This window comes from Carcharodon carcharias, chromosome 4 (assembly GCF_017639515.1).
Source record: "Carcharodon carcharias isolate sCarCar2 chromosome 4, sCarCar2.pri, whole genome shotgun sequence".
In the NCBI taxonomy this organism is placed as follows: Eukaryota; Metazoa; Chordata; class Chondrichthyes; order Lamniformes; family Lamnidae; genus Carcharodon; species Carcharodon carcharias.
This window is the reverse complement of record NC_054470.1, coordinates 129,258,198-129,285,558: the sequence shown is the minus strand read 5'-3', so window position 1 is coordinate 129,285,558 and position 27,361 is coordinate 129,258,198. Positions and strand designations below refer to the sequence as shown.

At 43.4% G+C, this 27,361-nt stretch overlaps 1 protein-coding gene across 1 annotated transcript in view; it reads right to left on the bottom strand.

The window, feature by feature from the left end:
• The window catches only part of LOC121276785 (solute carrier organic anion transporter family member 4C1-like), a 225,219-nt gene extending 199,369 nt beyond the window's left edge, over window positions 1-25,850 (bottom strand). Inside the window, exon 1 of the mRNA XM_041185330.1 lies at window positions 25,637-25,850. Coding sequence (XP_041041264.1) covers window positions 25,637-25,850 — 214 coding nt within the window. The remainder of the gene's footprint in view (window positions 1-25,636) is intronic.
• Window positions 25,851-27,361: the final 1,511 nt, after the last annotated feature.

The following is a 27,361-nucleotide window of genomic DNA, read 5'->3' as shown; positions in this document are numbered from 1 at the left end:
GCAGTCCAAATGCAACAAGACCTGGACAATATCCAGGCTTGGGCTGAGAAGTGGCAAATAACATTCGTGCCACACAAGTGCCAGGCAATAACCATCTCCAACAAGAGAGAATGTAACCATTGCCCCTTTGACGTTCAATGGCATTACCATCACTGAATCCCCCACTATCAATAAATATCCTGACCAGCAACTGAACTGGACCTGCCATATAAATACTGTGGCTACAAGAGCAGGTCAGAGGCCACTCAAGTGACAAGTAACTTACCTCCTGACTCCCAAAAGCCTGTCCACCATCTACAAAACACAAGTCAGGAGTGTGATGGAATGCTCCCCAATTGGCTAGATGAATGCAACACTCGAGACGCTTGACACCATCCAGGACAAAACAGTCTGCTTGATTGGCATCACATCCACAAACATTCACTAACATCCAACTGAGTGGCTTGCCAGACCAGGTAAGGACAGCAGATTTCCTTCCCTAAAGGACTTAAGTGAATCAGATGGGTTTTTACCACAGTCAGCAATGATTTCATAGTCATATAGTCATCATTAGATTTTTAATTCCAGATTTTTTTTGAATTCAAATTCCACCATCTGTCCTGATAGGATTCGACCCCAGGTCCCCAGAGCATTACCCTCGGTATCTGGATTACCAGTCCAGCAACAATACCATTACGCCATCGCCTCCCCATGTGGGGATGTGCCAAATTGGGAGAGCTGTCCCACAGGGTAGTCAAGCAACAGCCTGACATAGTCATACTCACTATCATATCATAAGTTATAGCCAATGTCCCAGATTCCTCTATCACAACCCTGGATTTGTCCTGGGCCACTGGCAGAACATACCCACCTAAGATGGCAGCACTGTGGTATACAGTCAGGAGGGAGTGGCCCTGTGGTGAGTGGTCCTCAAGATTGACTTTGGACTCCAGGAAGTATCATGGCATAAGATCAAACATGGGCAAGGAGACTTCTTGCTAATCACCACCTACCACTTCCCTCAATTAATGAATCAGTATTTTTCCATGTTGAACAACAGAATATACTCTGGATGGGTGTAGCTCAGTAGCACCGTTGCTGGCCAAGTTCTGGTAGTGAGAGACTCAACAAAAGGGAAAATCTTACTTACTTAAAACCTTACAAATCCAGGGTTGTGATGGAGGAATCTGGGACATTGGCTATAACATATGATATGATAGTGAGTATGACTACGTCAGGCTGTTGCTTGACTACCCTGTGGGACAGCTGTCCCAATTTGGTATTGAGTATAAAAGCTGGGAAGTCATGCTGCAGCTGTATAGAACCTTGGTTAGGCCACACTTGGAATATTGCATGCAATTCTGGTCGCCACATTATCAGAAGGATATGGAGGCATTGGAGAGGATGCAGAGGAGGTTTACCAGGATGCTGCCCGGTCTGGAGGTTATTAGCTATGAGGAGAGGTTGGAGAAACTTGGATTGTTCTCACTAGAGCGACGGAGATTGAGGGGCGACTTGATAGAAGTTTACAAAATTATGAGTGGCATGGACAGAGTAGATAGTCAGAAGCTTTTTGCCAGGGTGGAAGAGTCAATTACTAGGGGACATAAATTTAAGGTGAGAGGAGAAAACTTTAGAGGAGATGTGCAGGGCAAGTATCTTATGCAGAAAGTAGTGATTGGAATTCGCTGCCAGAGGAGGTGGTGGAAGCAGGTACGATAGTGGTGTTTAAGAGGCAGCTTGACAAATACATGAATAGGATGGGAATAGAGGGATACGGACCCTGGAAGTGCAAAATGTTTTAGTTTGACAGGCAATATGATCGGCGGAAGCTTGGAGGGCCGAAGGGCCTGTTCCTGTGCTGTAATTTTCTTTGTTCTTTGACCTCATGCTCACCAGTCTACCTGTTGCAGATCCATCTGTCTTTAATAGTGTTAATAGGAGTGACAACCATACAGTCCTTGTGGAAACAAAATCCCATCTTCACATTGAGCACACTCTCCATTGTGTTATATGGGACTACCATCGTGCTGAATGGAATAGGATCAGAACAGATCTAGCAGCTCAAAAATGGACATCCTTGAGGTGCTGTGTGCTGTCACCAGCAGTAGGGTTGTACTCAGCCACAATCTGTAACCTTGTATTCCTGGCACATTCCTTCCTCTACCATTACCATCAAGCCTGGTTCAGTGAGAAGTGTGAGAGAGAATGCAAGGAGCAGCACCAGGCATGCCTAAACATGAGAAGCCAGCCAGGTAAAACATAGAACTACATGCATGTTACCAGCGGAAGCAGCATGCTATGGACAGAGCCAAGTGATCCCACAACTAATGGATCTGATCCTGTCACATTCTGTCACATCCAGTCATGAATGGTGGTGGACAATTAAACAACTAACCAGACGAGGAGGCTCCACAAATAGCCTAATTCTCAATGATGGGTAGTCCAGCACATTGGTGCAAAAGCAAAGATTGAAGCATTTGCAACCATCTTCAACTAGAAGTGCCTAGTGGATAATACATCTCAGCCTCCTCCTAAGGCCCCCAGCATCACAGCTGCCAGTCTTCAGCCAATTCAATTCACTCCACGTGATATTAAGAAATGGCTGAAGGCACTGGATACTTCAATGGCAATGGGTCCTGACAACATCACAGCTTGTAGCATTTTAAGACTTGAGCTCCAAAAATAGACATGCCCTTAGCTAAGCTGTTCCAGTCAAGCTACAACACCCTTCATTTACTGGCAATGTGGAAAATTGTCCAGGTAGGTCCTATGCGCATAAAGCAGGACAATTCCAATCTGGCTGATTACACTCCATCAGTCTACTATCAATCCTCAGCAAAGTGATAGGTGTCATTGACAGTGCTATCAAGCAGCACTTACTCAGCAATAATTCCCTCACCAATGCTCAGTTTAGATTCTGCCAAAGGCCAAAGGTCTAAATCTCATTACAGCCTCCACCCAAACATAGACAAAAGAGTGGAATGCCAGAGGTGAGGTGAGGCTGCCATTATGGCAGCATCTGAATGAGTGTGACATCAAGGAGCCTGAGCAAAATTGAGGTCAAAGGGAATTTTGGGGCACTCTGTATTGTTTGGAATCATATTAAGCACAAAGGAAGATGATTGTAGTTGTGGGAGGCCCAGGACATCATAGCAGGAGTTTCTCAGGGCAGTGTCCTGGGCCCAACTATCTTCAGCTGCTCCAACACAAAATCAGAATGGGGATGTTTGCTGATGATTACAGAGTATTTAGTTGCATCCACAACTCCTTGGGTACTAAAGAAGTTGGTGCCTGTATTCTGAAAAACCAGGATAGCATTCAGGTTTAGGCTGATAAGTAACATTCGTGTCACCCAAGTCCCAGGCAATGACCATCTCTGACTAGGGAGAATTTAACCATCTCCCCTTGATGTTAATGGAATTATCATGGCTGAATTCCCCACCATCAATGTCCTGGGGTGGGGCGGGGAGGTGTGGCGGCGAGGTGGGGTTACCATTTACCAGAAACTTAACTGGGCCAGCTACATAAATACTGTGGCTGCAAGAAAAGTTCAGAAGCTGGAGATTTTATGACAAGTAACTCACCTCCTGACTCTCCACAGCCTGTCCACCATCTGCAAGGCACAAGTGAGGAGTGTGATGGAATGCTCTCCACTTGCCTGGATGAGCACAGCTCCGACAACATGCAAGAAGCTTGACGCCATTCAAGACAAACAGGCCACTTGATTGGCACCCCAAATGAACATACAAACATACATACGAATAAGGAATAGGAGTAGGCCACTCAGCCCCTCAAGCCTTCTCCGCCATTCAATTAGATCATGGCTGAACTCAATGTACCCTATACTCCACATTCCCACCTACCCCAATAACCTTTCACCCCCTTCTTAATCAAGAATCTATCTAACTCTGCCTTAAAAATAAAAATATTCAAAGACTCTGCTTCTATTGTCTTTTGAGGAAGAGTGTTCCAAAGACTCACAACTCTCAGAGAAAAAAATTCTCCTCACCTCGGTCTTAAATGAGCAACCCCTTATTTTTAAACAGTGATCCCTAGTAGTAGATTCTTCCACAAGAGGAAACATCCTCTCCACATCCACCCTGTCAAGACCCCTCAGGATCTTAAAGGTTTCAATTAAGTTGCCTTTTAGTTTTCTAAATTCCAGTGGATACAAGCTTGACCTGTCCAGCCTTTTGTCATAAAACAACCCACCCATTCCTCATATTAGTCTAGTAAACCTTCTCTGAACCGCTTCTAATGCATTTACATCTTTCTTTTAATAAGGAGACCAGTACTGTATACAATGTTCCAGATGTGGTCTCACCAGTGCCCTGTATAACCGAATCACAACCTTTGTAATCAATTCCCCTCATAATAAATAACATTCTATCAACTTTCCTAATAACTTGTACCTGCGTACTAATCTTTTGTGAATCACAGAGCTCTGCAATCTCTCGCCATTTAGAAAATAAGCTTCCTTTTTATTTTTCCTGCCAAAATGAACAATTTCATATTTGCCCACATTATACTCCATTTGCCAGATCTTTGCCCACTCATGTAACCTATCTATGTCACTTTGTGGCTTCCTTTCATCTTCTTTACAATTTACTTTTCTACCTATCTTTGTGTTGTCAACAAATTTAGCAACCATTCCTTCAGTCCCTTCATCCAAGTCACTTATATAAATTGTAAGATGTTGAGGCCCAGCACTGTTCCCTGGCACACCACTCGCCTCATCCTGCCAACCAGAAAAAGACCCATTTATGTCAGCTCTCTGCTTCCTGTTAGCTAGCCAATCTTCTATCCATGCCAATATATTTCCCCCAACACCATGAGCTTTTATTTTCTGCAATAACCTTTGATGTGGCACTTTATCAAATGCCTTCTGGAAATCTAAGCATAGTACATCCACTCCTGTATCCACAGCATATGTGCCACCTTAAACATTCACTCCCTCCACCACTGATGCACAGTGGCTGTGTACCATCAGGAAGAATTGTAGAAAATCAAGAGGCAAAAAGGAGGGAGGAACTTAAAACAATCACAATCACTAGAGAAAAAGTACTGGGAGAAGTAATGGGACTAGTGGGTGACAAGTCCCCTGGACCTGATGACCTGTGTTCAAGGATCCTAAAAGAAGTGGCTGTAAAGATAGCGATGCACTATTTCTAAGCTCACAACAGGTTCTAGATTCTGGAGAGCTCCCACAAATGTCATACCTCTTTTCAAAAAAGATGGGAGACAGAAAGCAGGAAACTATAGGCAGTTAGCTTAACACCTGTCAGTGGGAAAATGCTAGAATCCATTATTATGAAAGTAGTAGCAGGACATTTGGAAAATCATAATATAATTAGGCACAGTCAACATGGTTTCATGAGAGGAAAATTGTGCTTGACATATTTATTAGTGTTCTTTGAGAATGTAACAAGCAGGGTGGACAAAGAGAACCATTAGATGTAGCTTATTTGGATTTACAAAAGGCATTTGATAAGGTGCCACATAAAAGGTTACTGCACAAGGTAAGAGGTCTTGGTTTTGGGAGTAATGTATTAGCATTGATAGAGGATTGGCTATCTAACAGGGAACATATAAACACTGTGACTACAAGAGCAGATCAGAGGCTAGGAATCCTGTGACAAGTAACTCACCTCCTGACTCCCCAAAGATGTCCGCCATCCACAAAGCACAAGTCAGGAGTGTGATGGAAGACTCCCCATCTGCCTGGGTTAGTGCAGCTCCCACAACACTCAAGAAGCTTGACACCATCCAGGACAAAGCAGCCCACTTGATTGGCACCACATCACATCCACCACCGATGCACAGTAGCAGCAGTGTGTACCATCTACCAGATGCACTGCAGGAATTCACCAAGGCTCCTTCAACAGCATAAATGGGTCATTTTTAACTTGGCAAACTGTAACTAGTGGATTGCCACAGGGATCAGTGCCAGGGCCTCAACTATTTACGATCTAAATTAATGACTTAGATGAAGGGACCGACTATATTGTAGCTAAATTTGCTGACAATACAAAAATAATAGGACAGTGAGTTCTGAGGAGAACATAAAGAATCTGCAAAGGAATATAGATAGTTGAAGTGAGTGCACAAAAAATTGGCAGATGGAGCATAAAATGGGAAATGTGAGATTATCCACTTTGGCAGAAAGAATAGAAAAGCAGAATATTATTTACAGGGAAGGAGACTGCACAATGCTGTGTTAGAGAGCAATCTGGATGTTCTTGTACATAAATCACAATAAAGCTAGCATACAGGTACCGCAAGTGCAAGAAATTAGGAAGGCAAATGTAATGTTGGCCTTTATTGCAATGGTTGGAGTATAAAATGGAGTATAGAAGTACAGTGCATTGGTGAGACCACACCAAGAATATTCTGTACAGTTTTAGTCTCCTTACTAAAGGACTGGGATAGCTGTATTGGAAGCAGTTCAGAGGAAGTTCACTAGGCTGATTCCTGGCATGAAGAGATTGTCTTATGAGGAAAGGGTTAGCAAGCTGGGCCTAGAGGCATTGGAGTTAAGAATGAGATGAGATGCTATGGAAACATATAAGATTCTGAGGAGGCTTGATGGGGTAGATACTAAGATGGTGTTTCCCCTTGAGGGGAATCTTTAAAAATAAAGTCTTCCATTTAAAACTGAGATGAGAAATTTATTTTTTCATATGGCTGTTAGGCTTTGGGATTCTCTTCGCCAGAGAGCACTGGAAGCTGGATCATTGAATAGTTTCAAGGCTGAGTTAGACAGACTTTTGAACAACAAGGAAGCCATGGGTTACGGGAGGGGTGGGGGGGCGCAGGCAGGAAGGTGGAGTTAAGGCCTCGGTCAAATCAGCAATGATCTTTTTCAATGATAGAGCAGGCTCGAAGGGCCAAATGACCCACTCCTGCTCCTATGTCTTATGATCCAATGACTTTATGATCTACAAGATGCACTGAAGCAACTCATCAAGACTCCACCCACAACCTCCACCACCTAGAAGGAAAAGAGCAGCAAATGCATTGGAACACCACTACATGCAAGTTCCTCTCCAAGCCACACACCATTCTGACTTGGAACTATATCGCTGTTCCTTCATTGTTACTAGATCAAAATCCTGGAATTCGCTTTCTAACAGCACTGGGGGTGTACCTAAACCACTACAGCAGCTCAAGAGGGCAGCTCATCGCTACCTTCTCAAGGGGGATTAGGGATAGGCAAAAAATGCTGACCTTGCCAGTAAGGCTCACATCTCATGAATAAATAAAACAAAATCATAGGTTATCTAACAAAAAAATTATGAATGATTAGCGTAAGTCATTAAGATTTTCTAATAAAATATGTTTTGGTTACATTTAAGTATATTAATCGGGAACATTAAGGGCAGGATGTTCCCCTTGGAGGTGGGAATTGGGAGTCAGAACCGAACCCGCATCATGTTTTCACCTTCGTCACCTGCCTGCCTTAAAGCGTGATTTTGCAGTCCCTGGGGTCTCTCCAATCTGAGCATGGCCAATACAGTTTTCACAGCCACAAAGCCAGAGACATGAGCAGACTATGTCTGCCTCCTCCGAAGCAACAAGACAAGCACAACATATGAGTGCCCAAATGCAGACGGCACTACTTTGGGTAGCACACTAAGTGGATCACTGTACTGTGTTATAGATATTACATACAAGTGTTGAGTTTGACTCACTACGTAAATAAATTAACTCTTCATCACAATGGGATCAATTATCTTTTATCTTTGTGCTAAACAGTAGTAACAGTGTGTAAAGAAAACATTAGCTTCTCACCAGTGATAGTGGAGATTTTAGGTAGTGATACATCTTTCTGTGAAGGTAAGATTACATAGGCTGGACACACAGTTGTCTTTCCTGCGCAAGCACTTCCTTGCTGCATTCACAGCCACGTGGTTAATTCCACAGGTTTATCAACTGAACCTTTGCTGGATCAGACTGTGCCTTGCTATAATGGCTTCCCAGACAGACATTGTTGTGACACCCAGGCCTGGCCACCTCCATGGTCACCTGGAACACCTCACGCAGCAGATGGCTCCTACTCTGTGTCCCTTGCACCATCCTCTCCTATGTCCTGTTCATCCTCTTCCTCATCACACCTTCCTCTTTCTCCATCTCTTCAAGGGTCACTGCTCTTTGCTGGGCCATGTTATGAAACATATAGTATACCCTGATCTTGCAAAAATCCCTGGCAGATGAGTATTGGAGGGTGTCATCTGAGTGGTCCAGGCAACTAAAACTCGTTATGAGAATTCTGATGGGCTGCTCGATAAGGGTTCTTGTCAATTTTAGGCCATTTTTGTAATGCCTTTGGGGCTGTGTTTGTAGTGCGTATACAAGGGTGAGGAACGATTGCTTTAGAGGGTAACCCATGTCCTGTAGAATCCATCCATGGACATAGTGGGGTGGGATGGAAGGCTAACGGAAAGTTGACCAGTGGAGCTTCCAGGAAAGTGTACACAGAAATTTTTCTTGTGATCACATACTAGCTCTGTATTCATGGAACCTGTTGATGGACCTCTCCAGCATGTCACTTGGTGCCTTGATGGCACATGGGAGCAGCCAATGATGCCCTATACTTGTGGGAACCTGGCAATTGTGACAAATCCAAGTGCCTTCTGAGTCTGGGAGGTCCCATCAATGGGGAATTTGATTTAGTCTCCAGCCTAGGCATAGAGGGCATCGGTGACCATCATGATGCAACAGTGTGCAGCCGACTGTGAAATGCTGTGGAGGTCTACAGCTGAGCCCTTAAGTGATCCAGTGAAGTTACCTTGACTACTGTTGGCAGGGCCTAGCTACAAGTGGGGGAGTGAACTTCTCACTGACAAATGTACTGATGTCTGTGACCATCTCCCTGGAGAGTCACAGTCTCCTTCGGGACTGGCTTTCTGACATGTCCAGGTAGCTTTGCCTGTTCCGGTATATCTGTTCTCTGGGTAGTCTCTCCTTCTCTTCCTTGGCACTGGCTCAGCAGCTGTGTGCTCCTGATGCCCGGGAACTCTTCCTTGCTGTTCATGCTGCTGCTATGATTCCTCAATTCTTCTTGGTGATAGAGCCAGTCCCATTTCCAGGTGCACTCTTCTTATTGACCCGGGGATGTCCAAGCAGCCTGGTTCAATGCCCTAATGTCCAGGCTATGCCAGTTGTGTTCACAACCCCTGGGGATGCAGGGACTTCACCCCTGCCTCTTTACCTACCCTTGAGGAGCTCCTGCGATTTTTCAGTACATAGAGTGAGACTTTTCAGCCAGTTCAAACAATTCAAATAAAGTTTCAAAGACTTGCCTTGCCTGCTGATTTAACTCTGTTACTGTTCACGTCATCGCGCAACGGACGTGATTGCTGAAGGCTCTTGATTGTTGCCCGCCTCTTGGAAAATTATATTGCATCTGTAGCTGGGCCTTTTATTGTGGCCTCGGCAAGCTTAATTGCTGCTTTATGAGACATGGTCTGGCTTGCCGCCCATGCCCTTTCTGGCGCTGCACAAAAGATGAAGGATGGATTTCTGGCCCCACCCCCTCAGTGGCCATTTTGTTTCCCACGTTGATTTGAGATGGGAAAATTCTGGCCTAAGTCTTTTAAAAACATTTGAACAGCAAAATGATACAGAAAGAAAGGATGTGGATGATTAGGAACCAAAAAAGGAGCTCTCCTTGTGGAGGCAAAGAGAATGGCTGAGATATTGATGAGTAGTTTGCAAATGTTTTCACTGGCAAAAGAACCAGAAGTTACATCAACAATTTTTTTTAAGCAGCAAGTAATTATGATGTGAAATGTAATGCCTGAAAGTGTAGAAGCAGATTCAATAGTAACTTTCTATAGGTTATTGGATAAAAACATGATGGGAGGAAATTGCAGGGCTATGGGAAAAGAGCAGGGGAGTGGGACTAAATGCGTAGTTCTTTCAAAGGGCCAGCATAGGCATGATGAACCAAATGATCTCCTTCTTTGCTGTAAGATTCAATGGTTTTATGATTTATGGGAACATTGCTCTTGTCAGTAATAAAATCGTGTCCCATTTAGAGAAATATTAAATACTTTAAAAAAATGCAGTACAAAACTTTCTGGTTGTGATGCATTGCCTGCTGATTTAATTTCTCATACATACTTACATAGTTAATGACAGGGCAAGAGATCCATATTCTGCCATGGAAAAAAGACTAATGAAATCTACAAAGTACAATATATTCAATTGCATTCAGTTTTATGTTAGTGTTGCAAGAAATTAAGCCAAGCTATGTTGTCAATTCTAACTTGGTGGTGATCCTGATAGTCGCAGATGTCAAAATTAAAGTAAATATCCAGAACGATTTCTATCTCCACTGGGGAATCTGAGCAGCTCCTGTAACATATTTAGATTAGTTTTTTTTTTCTATTTTATTTAAGTATACTATTCTACATTAGAAAGAGGATTGATTTTGCTCTTTGAAATGCAGATAGGAAGGTGTGGCCAGTCTTTCCAATTGTGTGATATTGGCTCGTATAATGAATCATGTTAAGGGCAACTGGTACAGAGGTATACGGTATTACTATGACTGGCAATGATACAGCTGCATCACTCTTCAAACAAGAATACAGAACAACTATTCATATCTAAATAGGGCTGGAGGAGGTTAGCAGACAAGGCCGTGGACGTATTTGAAAACAAGGTTGAGAATTTCAAATTTGAGCTTGTGGTAAACCCTGCCTCTGTTCAACTGTTGCCGAAGCATTTATTCACGTCTTTGCTACCTGCCCATAGACTTGACTATTCCAATGCAATCTGGCCAGATTCCCACCCTCCACCCTCCATAATATTGAGCGTCCACAATCTTAGACATTTTAACATTGGTGGACACAGCTTCAAGCAGCCAAATTCCATCTCTGAACCCTTGTTGCCTCTCTATCTTTTTCCTTGAAGTCGCTCCTTGAAGCCAACTCCTTGATCAAGTTTTTGGTCATTTGCTCTAATATCTCCTTATTTTCCTCTGTGTCAAATTTTGGTTGGTAATACACCTGTAAAGCACCTTGAATTGTTTTACTAGGTTAAAGGTGCTATATAAATGCAAGTTATTGTCGGTCCAATATCAGTCAACAAGTACAGGAGTGATGGATGACCAGGACTTGGCATTCAATAATGTCATTAAATGCATAACAGCTCACAATAGCTACAGATGAGGAAAGAGAGAAATAAATTATCATAGAATAATAAAATGTTATTGCACGGAAATAGATCTTTTGGTCCATGATGTCTGCCAACATCCAACTTCCTGCTTGTTCCATTTACCCTTTTTTTCAACAATCATTTAAAGCAAAAAATTCCACATTCTAAATTCAAATTATCCAGACTATTTCAGTCCTTAATCCCTAAGACAATAATGTAAAATGTTGATTTCTAACCAGAGAATCACACAAAATAAATTATCCTTTCTAGGTGAGCATTGATGGTGTGTGTTGGCTGGCAGTTTACTGATGGATTTGGTGGGGGAACAACACAGCTGACCCTGGTTATAGGTCATAGAATAAAAGGGACAGTAGCAACGAGGATACAAAATTGGCTGAGGGGTAGGAAACAGGGAGTATAATGGATATTTAATGGATATTTTTTGGGCTGGAAGGTTTGCAGTGGAGTTCCCCAAGGGTCGGTATTGGGACCCTTGCCTTTATCGATATATATAAATAATCTAGATCTTGGTGTGCAGAGGACAATTTCAAAGTTTGCAAATGACACAAAACTTGGGAGAATTGTAAACTGTGAGGACAGTGTAGAACTTCAAAAGGACATTGACACATTGGTGGAGTGGGCAGATAGGTGGCAGATGAAGTTCAATACGGAAAAGTGTGAGGTGATACACTTTGGTAAAAGAACGTGGAAAGACAGTATAAGATAAAGGATACGATTCTAAAGGGTATGCAGGAACAGAGAGGCTTGGGTGTATATGTACATAAGTCATAAAAGGTGGCAGGGCAGGTGAAGAGAGCTGTTTCTAAAGCATACATTATTCTAGGCTTCATTAATAGGGGCATAGGGTCCAAGAGCTAGGAGGTTATGATGAACTTATATAGGACACTGGTTAGACCTCAAGTAGAGTATTGTGTACAGTTCTGGGCGCCACTTTATAGGAAGGGCATGAACGCATTGGAGAGAGTGCAGAACAGGTTTATGAGAATGGTTCCAGGGATGAGATACTTCACTTATGAGGGAAGATTGGAGAAGTTAAGACTGTTTTCCCTGGAGAGGAGAAGACTAAGAGTAGACGATAGAAGTTTTCAAATTCATGAGAGGCCTGAACAGAGTAGATAAGGAGAAACTGTTCCTGTTCATAAACAGATCGAGAACCAGAGGGCACAGTTTAAAAGTGTTTTGCAAAAGAAGCAAATGCGAGGTGAGAAAATATTTTTTCACACAGCAAGTAGTTGGAGTTGGAATGCACTGCCTGCAAGTATAGTGGAGGCAGGTTCGTGTGAGGCGTTCAAGAGGGCATTGGATCATTATTTAAATTGAAACAATGGAGGGTTATGGGGTAAAGGCAAGAGATTTAACATTAAGTTAAAATGCTCAGAGAGCTGGTGCAGACACGATGGGCCAAATGACCTCCTTCTACATCGTAACAATTCTGTGACTCTGTGGTCTTGCCTTTGCCTGATGCTGCAGATGTGCATTTTGTCTAGAATAGTATCAGATGCTCACTGTCAGATCAGAGAAGAAATTGTTAACTTAAGTTTCAAATGAAAAATATGACGTCAAGCACTGTTGATAGCTAAGGAACAGTCTGGAACTCAGAAAAAAATCAAGCTGAGTAAAATAAGAGAGATAATCACCTACAGGGAAATTAAATCTCGCTTCCAGAAGCTTAGTTATTTTAAAAATATTTTTGAAAAAATACTAGCTAGAAAACTCAGGACCAGATAGCGTGTTTTGGGGCATGTAAAAAGGACTACATGAAACAAATATACTGACTGGTTCTGAAAATTTTGTTTAACAAAATATTTCACCTAAATACAAGGCTTTGCAATTTGCCTTTGGGAATTTGCAAACATTATGCATTGTTGCAGCCTTTGTTTGAAGTCACAATGACAGTTTTACATTATTGGACCTATGATGTGATCCGGGCAGCAGAAAGGACATAAAATAAATCATATTATGCACCATCCCCTCTTACACAATCTCTCCTATCACTTGTCTCACTATTGCTACATTGACATGCATGTGGCTCCAGGAATGGTCCTGATTTCTGACCCTGGAATCCTCCTTTCTAAGCTAGCTCCTAATTGTTGAGACCCTATATGCAGGACTGTTAACTCTATTTCTTTCTATGTCATTTTATAACATGAACTACACCTTCCCTTTTCCTCTCAAAAACTGCTCTGTGATAAACCCTTATCCTGGCATTTGGAGGCAGCACACTATTCAGGACCTTCCATTGTAACAGTAAAAGTGCTTATCTATTCCTTACCATTGAGTCCCTTTTTGCTACTGCATTTCCTGACCCTCAATTTGGCAGCCACCTGCTCTTGTTCTCCTCTGTTTTTGTCAAAAGTATTTATAACTGAGGGGAGGTTTTGTGATGCAGAGGGTAACATCCCTGACTCTAAGCCAGGATCTCCAGTTCAAGCCCCACTCCAGGATTTATTAACCAATGAAGTTCCATTCAAAATGTGGTCAAACAGGTTGAGTGTCAACTTATAAATCCTTCCAACGTATAACAATGGTAGCGCATAAGAGCGGGAGAGATTCCTAGTTAGCCATGTGATAGAAATAAATTGGAGCCTCTACTATCATTAGCTCCAGGCCACAACATGCATGTAAAATTGTATGTTGCCACAGCAAGTAGGACTCCTTTGAGGGTTCAGTTGGCTGAACGGCTGACGTGGATCAGATTGGTGTAACAACACGTAGTTTGATCCCTGCTCTGGCTAGGCTCGATTCAGGCCTGTCTCCTTGCCCCACCTGTGGTGGGCGTCATGGTGCTGTGGGTTAGACTTGCTTTCAGGCACAGAACTCAAGAAAGTTTTTAACTGAATACCCCTTTAAAAAATCTCAGAAAGTCCCTGCTTCCTCTTCCTACCCTGATGGATGGTCACCCACTTTCCTTCCTCACTAAGTTGCTGGGAGGGCATAGAATTTGAGAAATTAAAGTGCTGTACCAGCTTCCTGAGGTATTCTTCATGTTGTTTCTGAAAGTGGGAGTGCAGTGGTGACAGCAACGTGCCTGCCTATGGTGGGCAGATGGGTAAGCCAATTAGTGAAGCAGTTAACTGGCATTTCATGAGCAGACTACAATCTTGCCAACGCCGTGCGGGCTCCACATTGTGAACCCTGGCAAGTAAGAGTAGGCAGCTGCACAGCGGGAGGTGGAGCCTGTGTTACATATTTAATTGATTTAACTGAGATTTAACTGACAGCGGCAGAAAACAACAAGGCTGTTGGCTTCCCTTCTCTCAGCCGTTCCATGGCATGTGGAATTTGTATTGATGGATGTGTCTGATCATCATGAGCCTCATGATGTCTCAGCCACTTCCCTGATGCTGATGGTGGCTATTGTGCTTCCCTCTCATTCCCACTGCTTGGGCTCAGTAGCACTCACACTGGTCACACAGTGAGGACTGACAACCTCCCTTACAGTGGACCATGCTAACCTGAGCTTCTGCCTCCGGAACTCGCCCATCATCCCTAATTGAATGCTGAACACAGATGTGGCCTGTTAATTGGCCATCTCCTTTAAAGTTAGGCAGGTGGGCGCACTACATATACACACGGGGCAGGGACCCAGATATGATCTCACTTTGGTTTTCTTATGTCATGTTCAGCTCAGAAAACTTGAGCTCAAACATGCGTGGTCAGGGACACTTGTTGAACATGTGGCTATCCTTGACACAAGGAGCATTCAGGATCTCCCTTATCTCATATGTGCCATACAGATTGCAATCCAGAAAACCACCAGAACCATGACTGGTCTTGCATTCTAGAGTTTGCACTCAAACATGGCTGGTGCTGATTGGAGAATGAGGGCCCTCCACAGTGAGCTGATTAGCATAAACCTCAATACAAGTTGCAGGAAGGTATATCCCATCAACCAGCTGAAAACCAGAAAGCACCAGTAAAAGATGTAAATAAAGTTATATTTTAAAGATCTCTTGCATATTAGTCAATTTGAGAAGAATCCATTCCATGGCAGCAGTGGTTGTTGATCTTCATGAAAAGAATCTCCTGGAAAATGTAGAAAAGCAGAAAATTACATACTGCTGACTGCACTGGAAACAGGTTTGGAAGGCCTGGTGGATGGGATACACCTTCTTGCAACTAGCATTGAGATTTATCCTAGCCTGCTCATTTGGAGGAGAAGTCAAATTTAACCAGAAGATACCTAGCATAATGGCATTTTAAAAGATATATAATTGCTTCATTTTATATATAATGAAATAGAACTAAAAACAAAAAAACTGCAGATGCTGGAAATCCAAAACAAAAACAAAAACAGAATTACCTGGAAAAACTCAGCAGGTCTGGCAGCATCGGCGGAGAAGAAAAGAGTTGACGTTTCGAGTCCTCATGACCCTTCGACAGAACTTGAGATCGAGTCCAAGAAAGAGTTGAAATATAAGCTGGTTTAAGGTGTGTGTGTGGGGGGCGGAGAGAGAGAGAGAGAGAGAGAGAGAGGTGGGGGGGGGGGGGTGTGGTTGTAGGGACATACAAGCAGTGATAGAAGCAGATCATCAAAAGATTTCAACAACACTAGTACAAAAGAACACATAGGTGTTAAAGTTAAAGATATTATTTAAACGAATGTGCCAATTAAGAATCCTGGGTGGGTTCGAAACATGAGGGGTGGAATTTCAGTTGAAATCCACGTGGGGTAAGTCGGAGATGGAGACAGTCACTGAGAAAGGAGATATGGCTGGGGATGCTGCCAGACCTGCTGAGTTTTTCCAGGTAATTCTGTTTTTGTTTTTGTTTTGGATTTCCAGCATCCGCAGTTTTTTTGTTTTTATCTCTGTGTTTAATTGACTGCCACTGCTCTTCAAGAAATGCCTACCTCCTTGAAGAAGTTCTGTTCTTTTCTGCGACAAGATTTCCGTTCCTCTCTTTTGCCCTGCTCACCTTCCTTGCTTTCCATTTCCCTCCTGGTGTTTGACAAGGTGTTTACTAAAACCCGCTTTCACAGCCATATCTCCTTTCTCAGTGACTGTCTCCATCTCCGACTTACCCCACGTGGATTTCAACTGAAATTCCACCCCTCATGTTTCGAACCCACCCAGGATTCTTAATTAGCACATTCATTTAGATAATATCACCAACTTTAACTTTAACACCTATGTGTTCTTTTGTACTATTGTTGTTGACATCTTTTGATGATCTGCTTCTATCACTGCTTGTTTGTCCCTACAACCACACCCCCACTCCACCTCTCTCTCTCTCTCTCTCTCTCCGCCCCCCACACACACACCTTAAACCAGCTTATATTTCAATTCTTTCTTGGACTCGAACTCAAGTTCTGTCGAAGGGTCATGAGGACTCGAAACTTCAACTCTTTTCTTCTCCGCCGATGCTGCCAGACCTGCTGAGTTTTTCCAGGTAATTATGAAATAGAACTAGTTCAGATTAACACTCTGATATATCCAATGGGTGAGGACAAAAGACATTTTGCATTTTGTAATCTCCAGGTACCAATTACCTAAACTCAATCAAAAGAAACAAGAATGAATTGAATCAATGGATGGATTCATAACAGCTTTACACCCTTTGGGTGACCAAGCAAATCTTGCATAATACCTCAGTTAAGACAAGAGGAACTTTTAAGGACTGGAAGCAGTAAGCGGAATGCAGTAGTTAGGATAAGCAACTACCAACCAGCTAAAAAAGTGAAGAGCACAACAAATTGGAGGAACACAGCAACCAAAGTATGCATCTGAGTAAGATTATAGAAAAGGACTGGAGGCCTCGAAGGTGTAGAGAGCCAGTGAGAGATGTGGAAGATTCCCAGTACTTCCTAACCATTTATGTCTGGACATAATTATCACCTACACGGACATCTGGAGTTGGGTCAAATTCCTGGAACTCCTTAACAGCACTGTGGATGTACCTACACCAAAGACACTGCAGCCTCAGGGACAAGGGCTACTCGCAGAGGACGTGGCTGATGACGCCCATGTGGTGGTCTCAGACTGCAGCAGAGCAAAGATACAATGAAGCTTATGCTGCAACTTGCACTTTGGTGGAGCAAACCATCGGGATACTGAGAATGAGGTTCCAGTGCCTAGACTGGTCTGGTGGAGTTCTGCAATATAGTTCACAGAGGGTGTCACGCATCGTTGTCACCTGCTGCGTCGTTTACAACCTAATGGGGAGAGGAGCTGGCTGAGAAGGGGATGGAGGAGCTGGACTTCTCTTCTGATGAGAAAGACGTAGACGGAGTTGAGGGTGAGGAGGGTCTCAAAGGCGACAATGACGGCGATGAAGCCATCGCACTGGCCAAACGAGGCAGGGAGCGCTCAGGAGACCCTCATAGCTGCTAGATTTGTGGATGATGATGACGACATATAGTGAGGAGACACCATAGATCCTCACATTGCATCTGTGAATGTTTGACTCCAGTCTGGCTGATGGCAGCGCACATACCCTCTGTGATAAGGCTCTTGTCACTGAGATGCAGCGGAGCCCTAATTGTCGCTCGATTCCAGGAGGATGATGACGACATGCAGTGAGGACACCCCATAGATCTTCACATAGCCTCTGTGAATATCTGACTCCTGTCTGGTTGAGGGCAGCTCACTTGCACTCTGTGATCAGAGTCACATCTTGGAAACACAGCCATGAAACTAAATGAACCTGATCCTTTGTCAGCCTTCAGCATCTGACCTCTTCTGGAGTACAGTGTCACCAGTCACAGGTCCTGATGAGATGGGGGGGCCCATCTCAAAGGTGCTAAGAGCACACAGAGAGAATGACGCCTGCCCACAACAATCTGGCAGCAATGATAAGCATCATGCAGACACTAATGTGTCCAGTGAGTGGGAAGCCGAACCTTCACTTTGGTCTGAAGGCTGCACAAAGCACAGGAAATAGGCACTGGAATGAGATACCTGCCTTTTTTTTGTGCAGAACCACGGTTTCAGATCTGAGTGACATGAACACTACTCAACAGAATAAGGAGCCATAAGCAATAGTGAACATTATGTACAAGTGATTCACAACCAAGCCCAGGCTGTGCAACTACAGCTTCCTAACCTTCCTAACCTTGCTGCTACATCTTGGTATTCACCCGGCATCCACAACAGAGGTGGAGGCAGCCTGCTGACTGCTATGACCTGTCTGTGATTACCTTGCCGGGCGTCCTCTGGAGGGCCAAGACCTGGAGGGCCCTGCCCTGCTTTTGGGGACCTGCTGTGTGGCAGTATCACCCTCCTTGGCCTGCAGAGCTGAAGTTGCTGGGGTCACAGGGAGAGGGGATTCGGATGGGCAGGCATCCTGCTTGCACTCGCTCTATCTCTATTAATGTAGAACAAGCTGGCACACAATGAGAGGGAGAGGTCGCTGACTGGTAGAGGAATGCCTGAAATCAAGGTCCTCATGGACTTTGAAAAGAGAATCATACAGCTGGACGGTGACAATCTGGACTGTTCCTGTGCTGATGGTGTGGCCAGCAGTGGTCTACCAAGTGAGGACTCAGCAGTGCAACATCCATCGAGCAACCATGCTGTGAATGATGTGTCTTGTTTCACAGGCCACTGCCATGCATTAATTATCTCTCCTTGCTTCCACATCTGCCAAATAACCCAGGCCCTCCAATCAAGCCCTGAAGAAACTCTGAAGAATAATCTGAAGGCACCCTCAGTGAAGACCCATCACAGCGCTCACCCATACCCTCCACCAGCGCAGAGATACACAGATTGTTGCTGGCCAGCTGTATGATTCTCTTTTCAAAGTCCATGAGGACCTTGAATTCAGGCATTCCTCCACCAGTCAGTGACCTCTCCCTCTCGTTGTGTGCCAGCTTGTTCTACATTAATTGAGATAGAGAGAGTGCAAGCAGGATGCCTGCCAGGTCAGATGATAAGTATAAAAGCAAAATACTGCAGATGTTGGAAATCTGAAACAAAAACAAAAATAGCAGGAAAACCCCAGCAGGTTGACAGCACTTCACTTGCACTTCCCTCAATTTAGTCTACTGCATTCGCTGCTCCCAATGTGGTCTCCTCTACATTGGAGAGACCAAACGCAGACTGCGTGACCACTTTGCAGAACACCTTCATCCTGTCCACAAGCATGACCCAGACCCCCCTGTCGCTTGCCATTTCAACACACCGCCCTGCTCTCATGCCCACATGTACATCCTTGGCCTGCTGCAATGTTCCAGTGAAGCTCAACGCAAACTGGAGGAACAGCACCTCAACTTCCGATTAGGCACTTTACAGCCTTCCGGACTTAACATTGAGTTCAACAACTTCAGATCATGAACTGTCTCCTCCATCCCCACCGCCTTTCCAATCCCCCCTTTTTCTATTAATTCATATATTTTAATATATTGTTCTTTTCCTAAGGGTTTCTATTATTATTTTTAAATGTATTTCCATCCATTGTTTTATCTCCACCTTTTAGCCTATTTCGATCCCTTCCCCCTACCCCACCCCCACTAGGGCCATCTGTTACTTGCTCATCCTGCTTTCTACCCTTAATATCACCATTAGCACATCCTTTAGCTAATATCACCACCGTCAACACCCCTTTGTCCTTTTGTCTATGACATCTCTGGCAATCTCTTCTTTGTCTCCACCTATCACTGGTCCTCTACCCAGTTCTACCTGTCCCACCCTCCTATAAAAGCTTATATTTCACCTCATTTCTGTTTTTCTTTAGTTCTGATGGAGTCATGCGGACTCGAAACGTTAACTCTGTCTTCCTCTCCACAGGTGCTGTCAGACCTGCTGAGTTTTTCTAGATGCTAAGTATGCCTGGCATGTGTGGGTGGTGAGTGGTCCAATGAATGGGATGAGGACAATGAAGGTGTGTGAAAGAGTGAATGGTAATGTCCCTTGCACTGGCAGTGAGTGAGATCCCTGTGGATGTGTGATGGGTTTGTGAGTGTGAGAGTTAAGAGCGATGAGTGACCTACCCTGACGGAATGGAGGAGATCATTCATCCTCTTTCAGCACTAGGTGGCTGTCCTCTTTTGCAGGGCATTGGCATTGACCACTGCTGCCACTGTCTCCCATGCTAGATTGGTGATGTTGCTGTCCCTCCTGTGGCCAGAACAGAGGTAGAGGACATCACGGTGGGCCTCCACTGCATCCAAAAGGCACTTGAGGGACACGTCACTAAACCAGGGACTGCAGTCTTCTTGCCTGTTAGGGCCATGTCTTCTTTGCAGCAGTCCTGGGCTGGAGGCACTAAGAGGCGTGCGTGCGGCTGCACTTTAAATATGGCGGCCATTGTGGCAAAGTGATGGGATGGTGGATGAATGAGAGCCCGCCCGCCCTTGAAATGGCTTGAACTATCTCCTCTTTAAAGGCAGCCCATTGTTCAGTTACAATTTTGCCTGCTGCTCATTGATTCCAATTTATCTTGGCTAGATCTATTCTTATCTGACTGAAGTTAACTACCACCATTAATTATTCTTACTCTGATTTGCTCCTTGTCCTTTTCTATAGCCAACTTTATGTGAGGAAGTCGATATTTTTAAACTTAATCTGTATGTTTTTGAGGCAGACCCTACCTCAATACAGAAGCTGAACTGAACATGAAACTGAAAAGGAAGCAGAAAAAGTAAATCCAGAAATAAAACTAAACTTCCCTGTCTGTAACGAAATCAGGAGCAAGCTAAGGTTGGGGAAAATAAACTGAAACCTTGTTGAAAGATATAAAAGGACTCAAATCAGTCCAAGATGTACAGTTACAGATTTTGAGTCCACTGATGTAGAACAGGCAAGCTGAAGAAGACATAAGAAGAGGCTAGATTCAGAAGCTGAGCATAAGCAAAGAGATTAGGTTGCTGCAGCTGTTTCTGTTACTTGAAAATAACATTGATAGATTTATACCATCCAGACAGATTTGAGCATATTCTGCAGAGATGTGCTACTTGTGGTGAAGACCATGCCCGTGGAACTCAGGTTGATTGTGCGCTGCTGTCAGCTGAGAATCAGATAAACTGCTAGAAAGATCAGAGTTGAAATTCCTCATGAGGAAGACAGAGTTTGAAGGACTTTGTGACTCACTGTGATCACTACAATCTGAGTGGACTGTTCACCCAATTTTTAAGATCTATCTTGGTTGGACGTGCTCCTTAATGTGCAACTTATAGTTTATATTTGACCACAATTTGTCTGTTAATTCAAGTTTAACTCATGTTAATTCTGGATGTAAGAGTATAGGATAGATAGTATATAGTGTCTGCTTTGCTGACTCTCGTACAATAAAAACTCTTCTGTTTTAAACCGTGGAATCTTGTGGCTTAATTCTCTTAGTGAATAACTGGGATTTCAAATTGCATCTACTTTAAAAAGAAGTTACTGGTCTCTACCAAGATTGTAACACTTATGATACAATGATTACTGTCCCCTAAATGTTCCCCTACTGAAGCTTGATCCACTATACTGTGAATATAACCATGACCCTAACCCTACATCTTTCCCCTTAGTCGGTGGCCTATAGACTACACCAAGCAATGTAATTGCATCTTTTGTGTTCCTGAGCTCTAGCCAAATAGATTCTGTCCTTGGTGCCTCTGGGAAATTCTCTTTCTCTAGCACTGCAATATTCTTAATACTGTCACCCCTTTTCCTTTATTTCCTTTCCTGTGTTTCCAGAACATCTTGTATCCAGGAATATTTAATAACCAGTCCTGCCCTACTTTGAGCAAGGTCTATGTTATAGCCGTAACATCATATTTCCATATATCACATCTGCATTTCACCAAGCATACTTACCACACTCCACACATTCACATACATGCACTGAAACCCTAATTTACACTTTATTACTTTTTTTCTTATGCTGAACCCACCTAATACCTTACTATTTCCTCATATATTTACTGTTTTACAGTACAGACAGTACTATCTGTCTCTCCCAATATTCTGTGCAGCTTGATATCCCTCTATATTACATCCTGGTTCCCACACCTTTGCCAAGTTAGATTAAACCCTCCCACTATCACTAGCAAATTACCCCACAAGGAAATTGGACCCAACTCTGTTTAGTGCAACCCATCCATCCAGGTTCCATCTCTGCCAGAACTGATCCCAATGTCCCAAGAATATAAAGCCCTCCCTGTTGCATCATCTCTCCAGCTATGCATTCATCAGCTCTATCCTCTTAAATCTATACTCACTAGCTCATGGTCCTGGAAGTAATCTGGAGATTACTACTTTTGAGGTCCTTCTTACTAATTTTCTACCCAGCTCCTTAAATTCTGACTGCAGGACCACACCCCTCTTTCTACCCATGTCGTTGGTACCAATGTGGACCATGACCACTGACTGTTCACACACGCTCCTCAGGGTGCTCTACAGCCATTCAGTGACGCCCTTGACCCTGGCACCAGGGAGGCAAAATACCATCCTGGATTCACGTCTGTGGCTGCAGGAACTCCTGTCTGTTCCCCCATCAAATCTCTTAGCACTATTGCTCTTCCAATCTTCTCCATGCCCCTCTGTATAACTGAGCCAGCCATGGTTCCATGGACTTGGTTCTTGCTGCACTCCCAGATGAACCATCAATTTCAGCAGTATTCTTAACTTAGTACTAGTTGAAGATTGATGTTCACGCAAGGGACACCCATACGACTTACCTATTTTTTCTTGACTGCCTGGTGGTCACCCATTCCCTCTCCCTGCATTCCCTTAAGCTACGGGGTGACCACAGTTATAAACATGCTATCCACATAGCTCTCAATCTCGCAGATGCACCACAGTGATGCCTGCCGCTGCTCAAGCTCCAAAGCCTGGAGTTTGAGATGATGCAGTTGATGACACTTCCTGCACATATGGTTATTCAGAACACAGGATCTATCTAATAAATAACAAAACTTACTGCTGAAAAAAATTAAAACCCATCAGCTACTCACTTCTCTTCTTCTGTTGTCACTTAAAAATAGGTAGGTTAATTAAAATGCTTTACTTAACCGTTATTATCAAAATAAAATGTAACTTTTTATTTCCCAGCTCCTTAGATTAACTTCCTGACTTTGGAGAAAGGGAAACAAAGCTACAATACTCACCAGCCTATCAACTCATGGCCTTCCTGTGATGTCATAATGTTTCTTTTTCTCAACCTCACTTCAGTAATTCTGGCCTGCTTCACACTCCTCCTGGTCTGCTTCACAGTGATCCTGACCTGCTTCACTCTCCTCCTGGTCTGCTTCACAGTGATCCTGACCTGCTTCACTCTCCTCCCGGTCTGTTTCACAGTGATCCTGACCTGCTTCACATCCCTCCTGGTAGCTTCACAGTGATCCTGACCTGCTTCACACTCCTCCTGATCCACTTCACAGTGATCCTATCCTGCTTCACACTCTTCCTGGTCCACTTCAAAGTGACACTGACCTGCTTCACATTCCTCTTGATCCACTTCACAGTGATTCTGACCTGCTTCAAAGTGATCCTGACCTGCTTCACATTCTTCCTGGTCTGTTTCACAGTGATCCTCACAATGACCTTGACATGCTTCACAGGGATCCCAATATGCTTCACGTTCCTCCTGCTCTGCTTCACAGTGATCTTGACCTGCTGCACAAGCCTCTGGGTCCGTTACATAATGATCTGGACCTGCTGCACACTCCTCTCAACAATACACTACTGTATTCTCTACTCACAATGTTGGCACCTCTGCATTGGGGAGATCAAATGCTGATTAGATAATTGCTGTGCAGAACACTTCTGTTCAGTACGCAAGCATAGCCCTGTGCCTCCGGTGGCCTGTCATTTTAATTCTCCACCTTGCTCTCACGCTGACATCCCTGTACTCAGCCTACTACACTGTTCCAGTGAAGCACAACAAAAGCTCCAGGAACAGCACCTCATCTTTCAATTAGGCACTTTACAGCTTCTGGACTCAACACTGAGTTCAACAATTTTAGACCATAATCTCTGCTCCTCCGTTTGATCCTTTTCTTTGCATGTGTCAGCCTTAATCTTGTCTTTCTCGTTTTTGCTTTTGCATGTCAGCTGTTCATTATTCTGATACTCACACTTCCTCCGGACCCATCTTTTGTTGCTTTACTTGTCCCATTACTATTTTCTTTGGTTCTGCCCCACCAAATCTTTTGTCATTTGATGTCTCCCATCTTCAACCCTATCTCACCATCTTGTTCTCTTTCTACCCTCCCCCATTTCACCTAAATAAAAACTATTACATTTCTAACATTTTACAGTTTTGATGAAAGGCCAACTTTAACTCAGTTTTTTTCTCTCTCTTCAGATGCTGCCAGGCCTGCTGAGTGTTTTCAGAATTTTCTGTTCTTATTGCATAAACATCTATTTGTCCTGCACACCAGCTGAACTTCTTTGACAAAGCTTTTGGTCATCTGCCCTAATGTGGTCTTATGTGACATGGTGTTAAACTTTGCTTTATAACGCTTCTCTGGAATGTTATTACATTAACAGCACTAAATAAATACCAGTTTTTGCTGTTGTTGATGGAATGGAAGCTCAGGCGCTTGATGAATACGCCTGAGTTAATTGCCATTGGCATGCAATGAATATCATTTTGTACCTGTGAGAAACCAGCCAGAGCCGCAAACCCAACACCCGCTCATTCTGACCAGCAGCATCACAGGAGAGATGTACACAATTGCTGGCTCTGGTATCCAGCTGGTGCATTTGTGTGCTGCCGACAGTGAGATCCTACAAATGTTTCCGACAGATCACTGGAAGGATCCAGAAGCAAAGAAGTTGAGAGTTGTGGTAACTTAGACAGCCACTGGTAAATCATGCCTACCAGGTCCACTTGGCAGTAGGTCTTATTCCAGCTGGCTGCACATGTCTGCCCTGCAAGACCCAAAGCCTCCTGATACACTAGTGCTCTGATTTAACTTTCCCAGCTACATCCAGATCCAGGTGTTCATCCATTTTAAAATGCCCTCCATAGATTTTAGTTCCTAAGTGCCAGAAGGAAAGAATTATAACAGCAGCAATATCTAAATGGCATTTTGCCACCTTTGTAAACAATTTCTTAATCTCTTTGATACAGTTTTAAAATGCGTCCTTTAGCTCTGCAGATTAAGTGGTAATATTCAGATTATATATCATATGTGAAACCATTCTTACACTCAAATTTATTTGACCCATTGGTTCCTGGTTAATTCATGCTAATTAAAAGAACATCTACAATATATTTGCTTTAGTTAAGTAAGTGGAGAAGTAGGGCTACAATAATAATCTTGATAAAGAGAAAACCTAAGTGATTTCAATACATTCCACTTAAATTATGCACTATCATTTATTATAGCTGTAGAAGCATATACAATCCAAACTGCCTCTCCTGTCGACCTGAAGGAAGTTGCAGAAAGGTAGCGTGTGATATGATCACATATCTACACGTTGCTGCCTTTAAGAGTTTTAAGAGTTAGAAAGTTTGTCTATGTGTCTCCCTTTTAATGACAGACCAGATTCAGCAAGAATCTAAAAGAAGGTAAAATTGAAAAGAAAATTGTAACAATTACCTTGAATGACACCCAGTAGACTGTAAAAGGCTAAATATCCTTCTGGGTTGTTGCAGCACTGAAGGCAGTTTGGTGTGAATGTTCCCCAACCACATGGTCCTTCCTCAAATTCTTGTTCAGATGTTTCAATTTTTTCTGGTTTAGAATTTGAGTTTTGTCGTACATTTAGCTTGTCATCAGTGATGAATGCCGGATTATCCACTCCTTTGTCCATTTTGTTAACCAATTATGTTAAAGCAATACTGTCAAGCAGTTAAAAAATTCACAGCAGTCAGGGCACAGTGAACAAACTATATAACCTGAAATCCTTTCATATAAAATAGTTCTGTTATATCATTTGATTCCTTTTCAGGACGTTGCTTGCTTTCAAGACAGTAAATTCCAGATCTGCCAGCTGACTGCAAAATAAAAATTTTTTTTTCTATCTGACATTGAAGTCAGTGTGTTTGCAATCCATCTAGTTGTAAATTCAGTTCAGCTCTGCCCAGGAGTGATGTGTAGTATTGCATTCCCATCAACTGGAGGCAGAACAAAAGTTCCAGTTAATCCAATCAGCATGCTGATATTGCAATTATGAATAATACACATGCCAGCTAATATGTGTCTTGCAAAATATTCTATCTATGGGAGATATATTTCCAATCGTCACTGTACATCATTTTTCATACCAAATAATCTGATATTCAATGCAAACATTCAATTTCTGAGCTCAAATCCGTGTATTTCTGCACTTAAACTTCTAGAAAAGCAGGAAGTCCATGTTATGTGGTTTCGTTGAAGTGCTGCCGCTTGCTTAACCCATTGAGAACTGAAAGCGCTTCATACCATTAAAAATTCACGGGTATTGAAGTGGTAGAAAAACGAAAATGTGAACAGCGTGGGACTGAAACAGCGGGTGAAAACTGGCGACCGGGGCAAAATAACAAGAAAATTACAAAAAATATATACTTAGGTACATGTCAGTCGGTTTTAAAGAATTAATTGACCCCTAACCTGTACGATACACATATCAGGAAATCATATTCCATTGAGTTACCAAGTATATGACAAAGGCACCAATCATAAATATTCTCAGAATTTAGTGAAAGGTACAAAGAGCGAGAGAAACGTAACCAACAACTGAAATAATGAAATAAAACCAAGATGTCGAGTGCCTAACTTGAGATATTGAAAAAACCAAGAAGAAGCCAGGCTGCGGGCCAAGAGCAGCAGCGGCAACGCCTGGCCTGACCTGGCAGAGGAGCGGGCAGGGGCCACAGGTCAAGGAATCACAGGTCAGGGAGTCACAGGTCAGGGGGGCGGCCCCGCCTGGCAGGTAATGACTGCAGGGAGGCGGCGGCCAGGCATGGACAGAGTCTGGGGCGGTGCGGCTGTTGGGAGTGACAGTAGCTCCCACACCGAGCAAGCATCCTCAATCATTCATGGTTCACGGCCCTTTAACAATAACATCAGCTCCGCCTGTTGGCAACAAATTGGGCTGATTCTTTTGATCCCGAATCTTACTCTTGGTGTTACTTTCTGCCACAGAGGGAAGGTCAGGCAGCCGCCACACAGAAGAGCAAAGTTCAGAGCAAGAGATCAGGCAGGGATGAAGGGGAAACCCAAGTTAGTGGAGCGGTTAGTTGTTGCCAAGCATCAACAATTGACCTAAATTATATCCTCGTAAGTTCACTTCTTTTCATGGTAGAACTGAAATAGGATTTTTCATAATTTACAACTATTTCG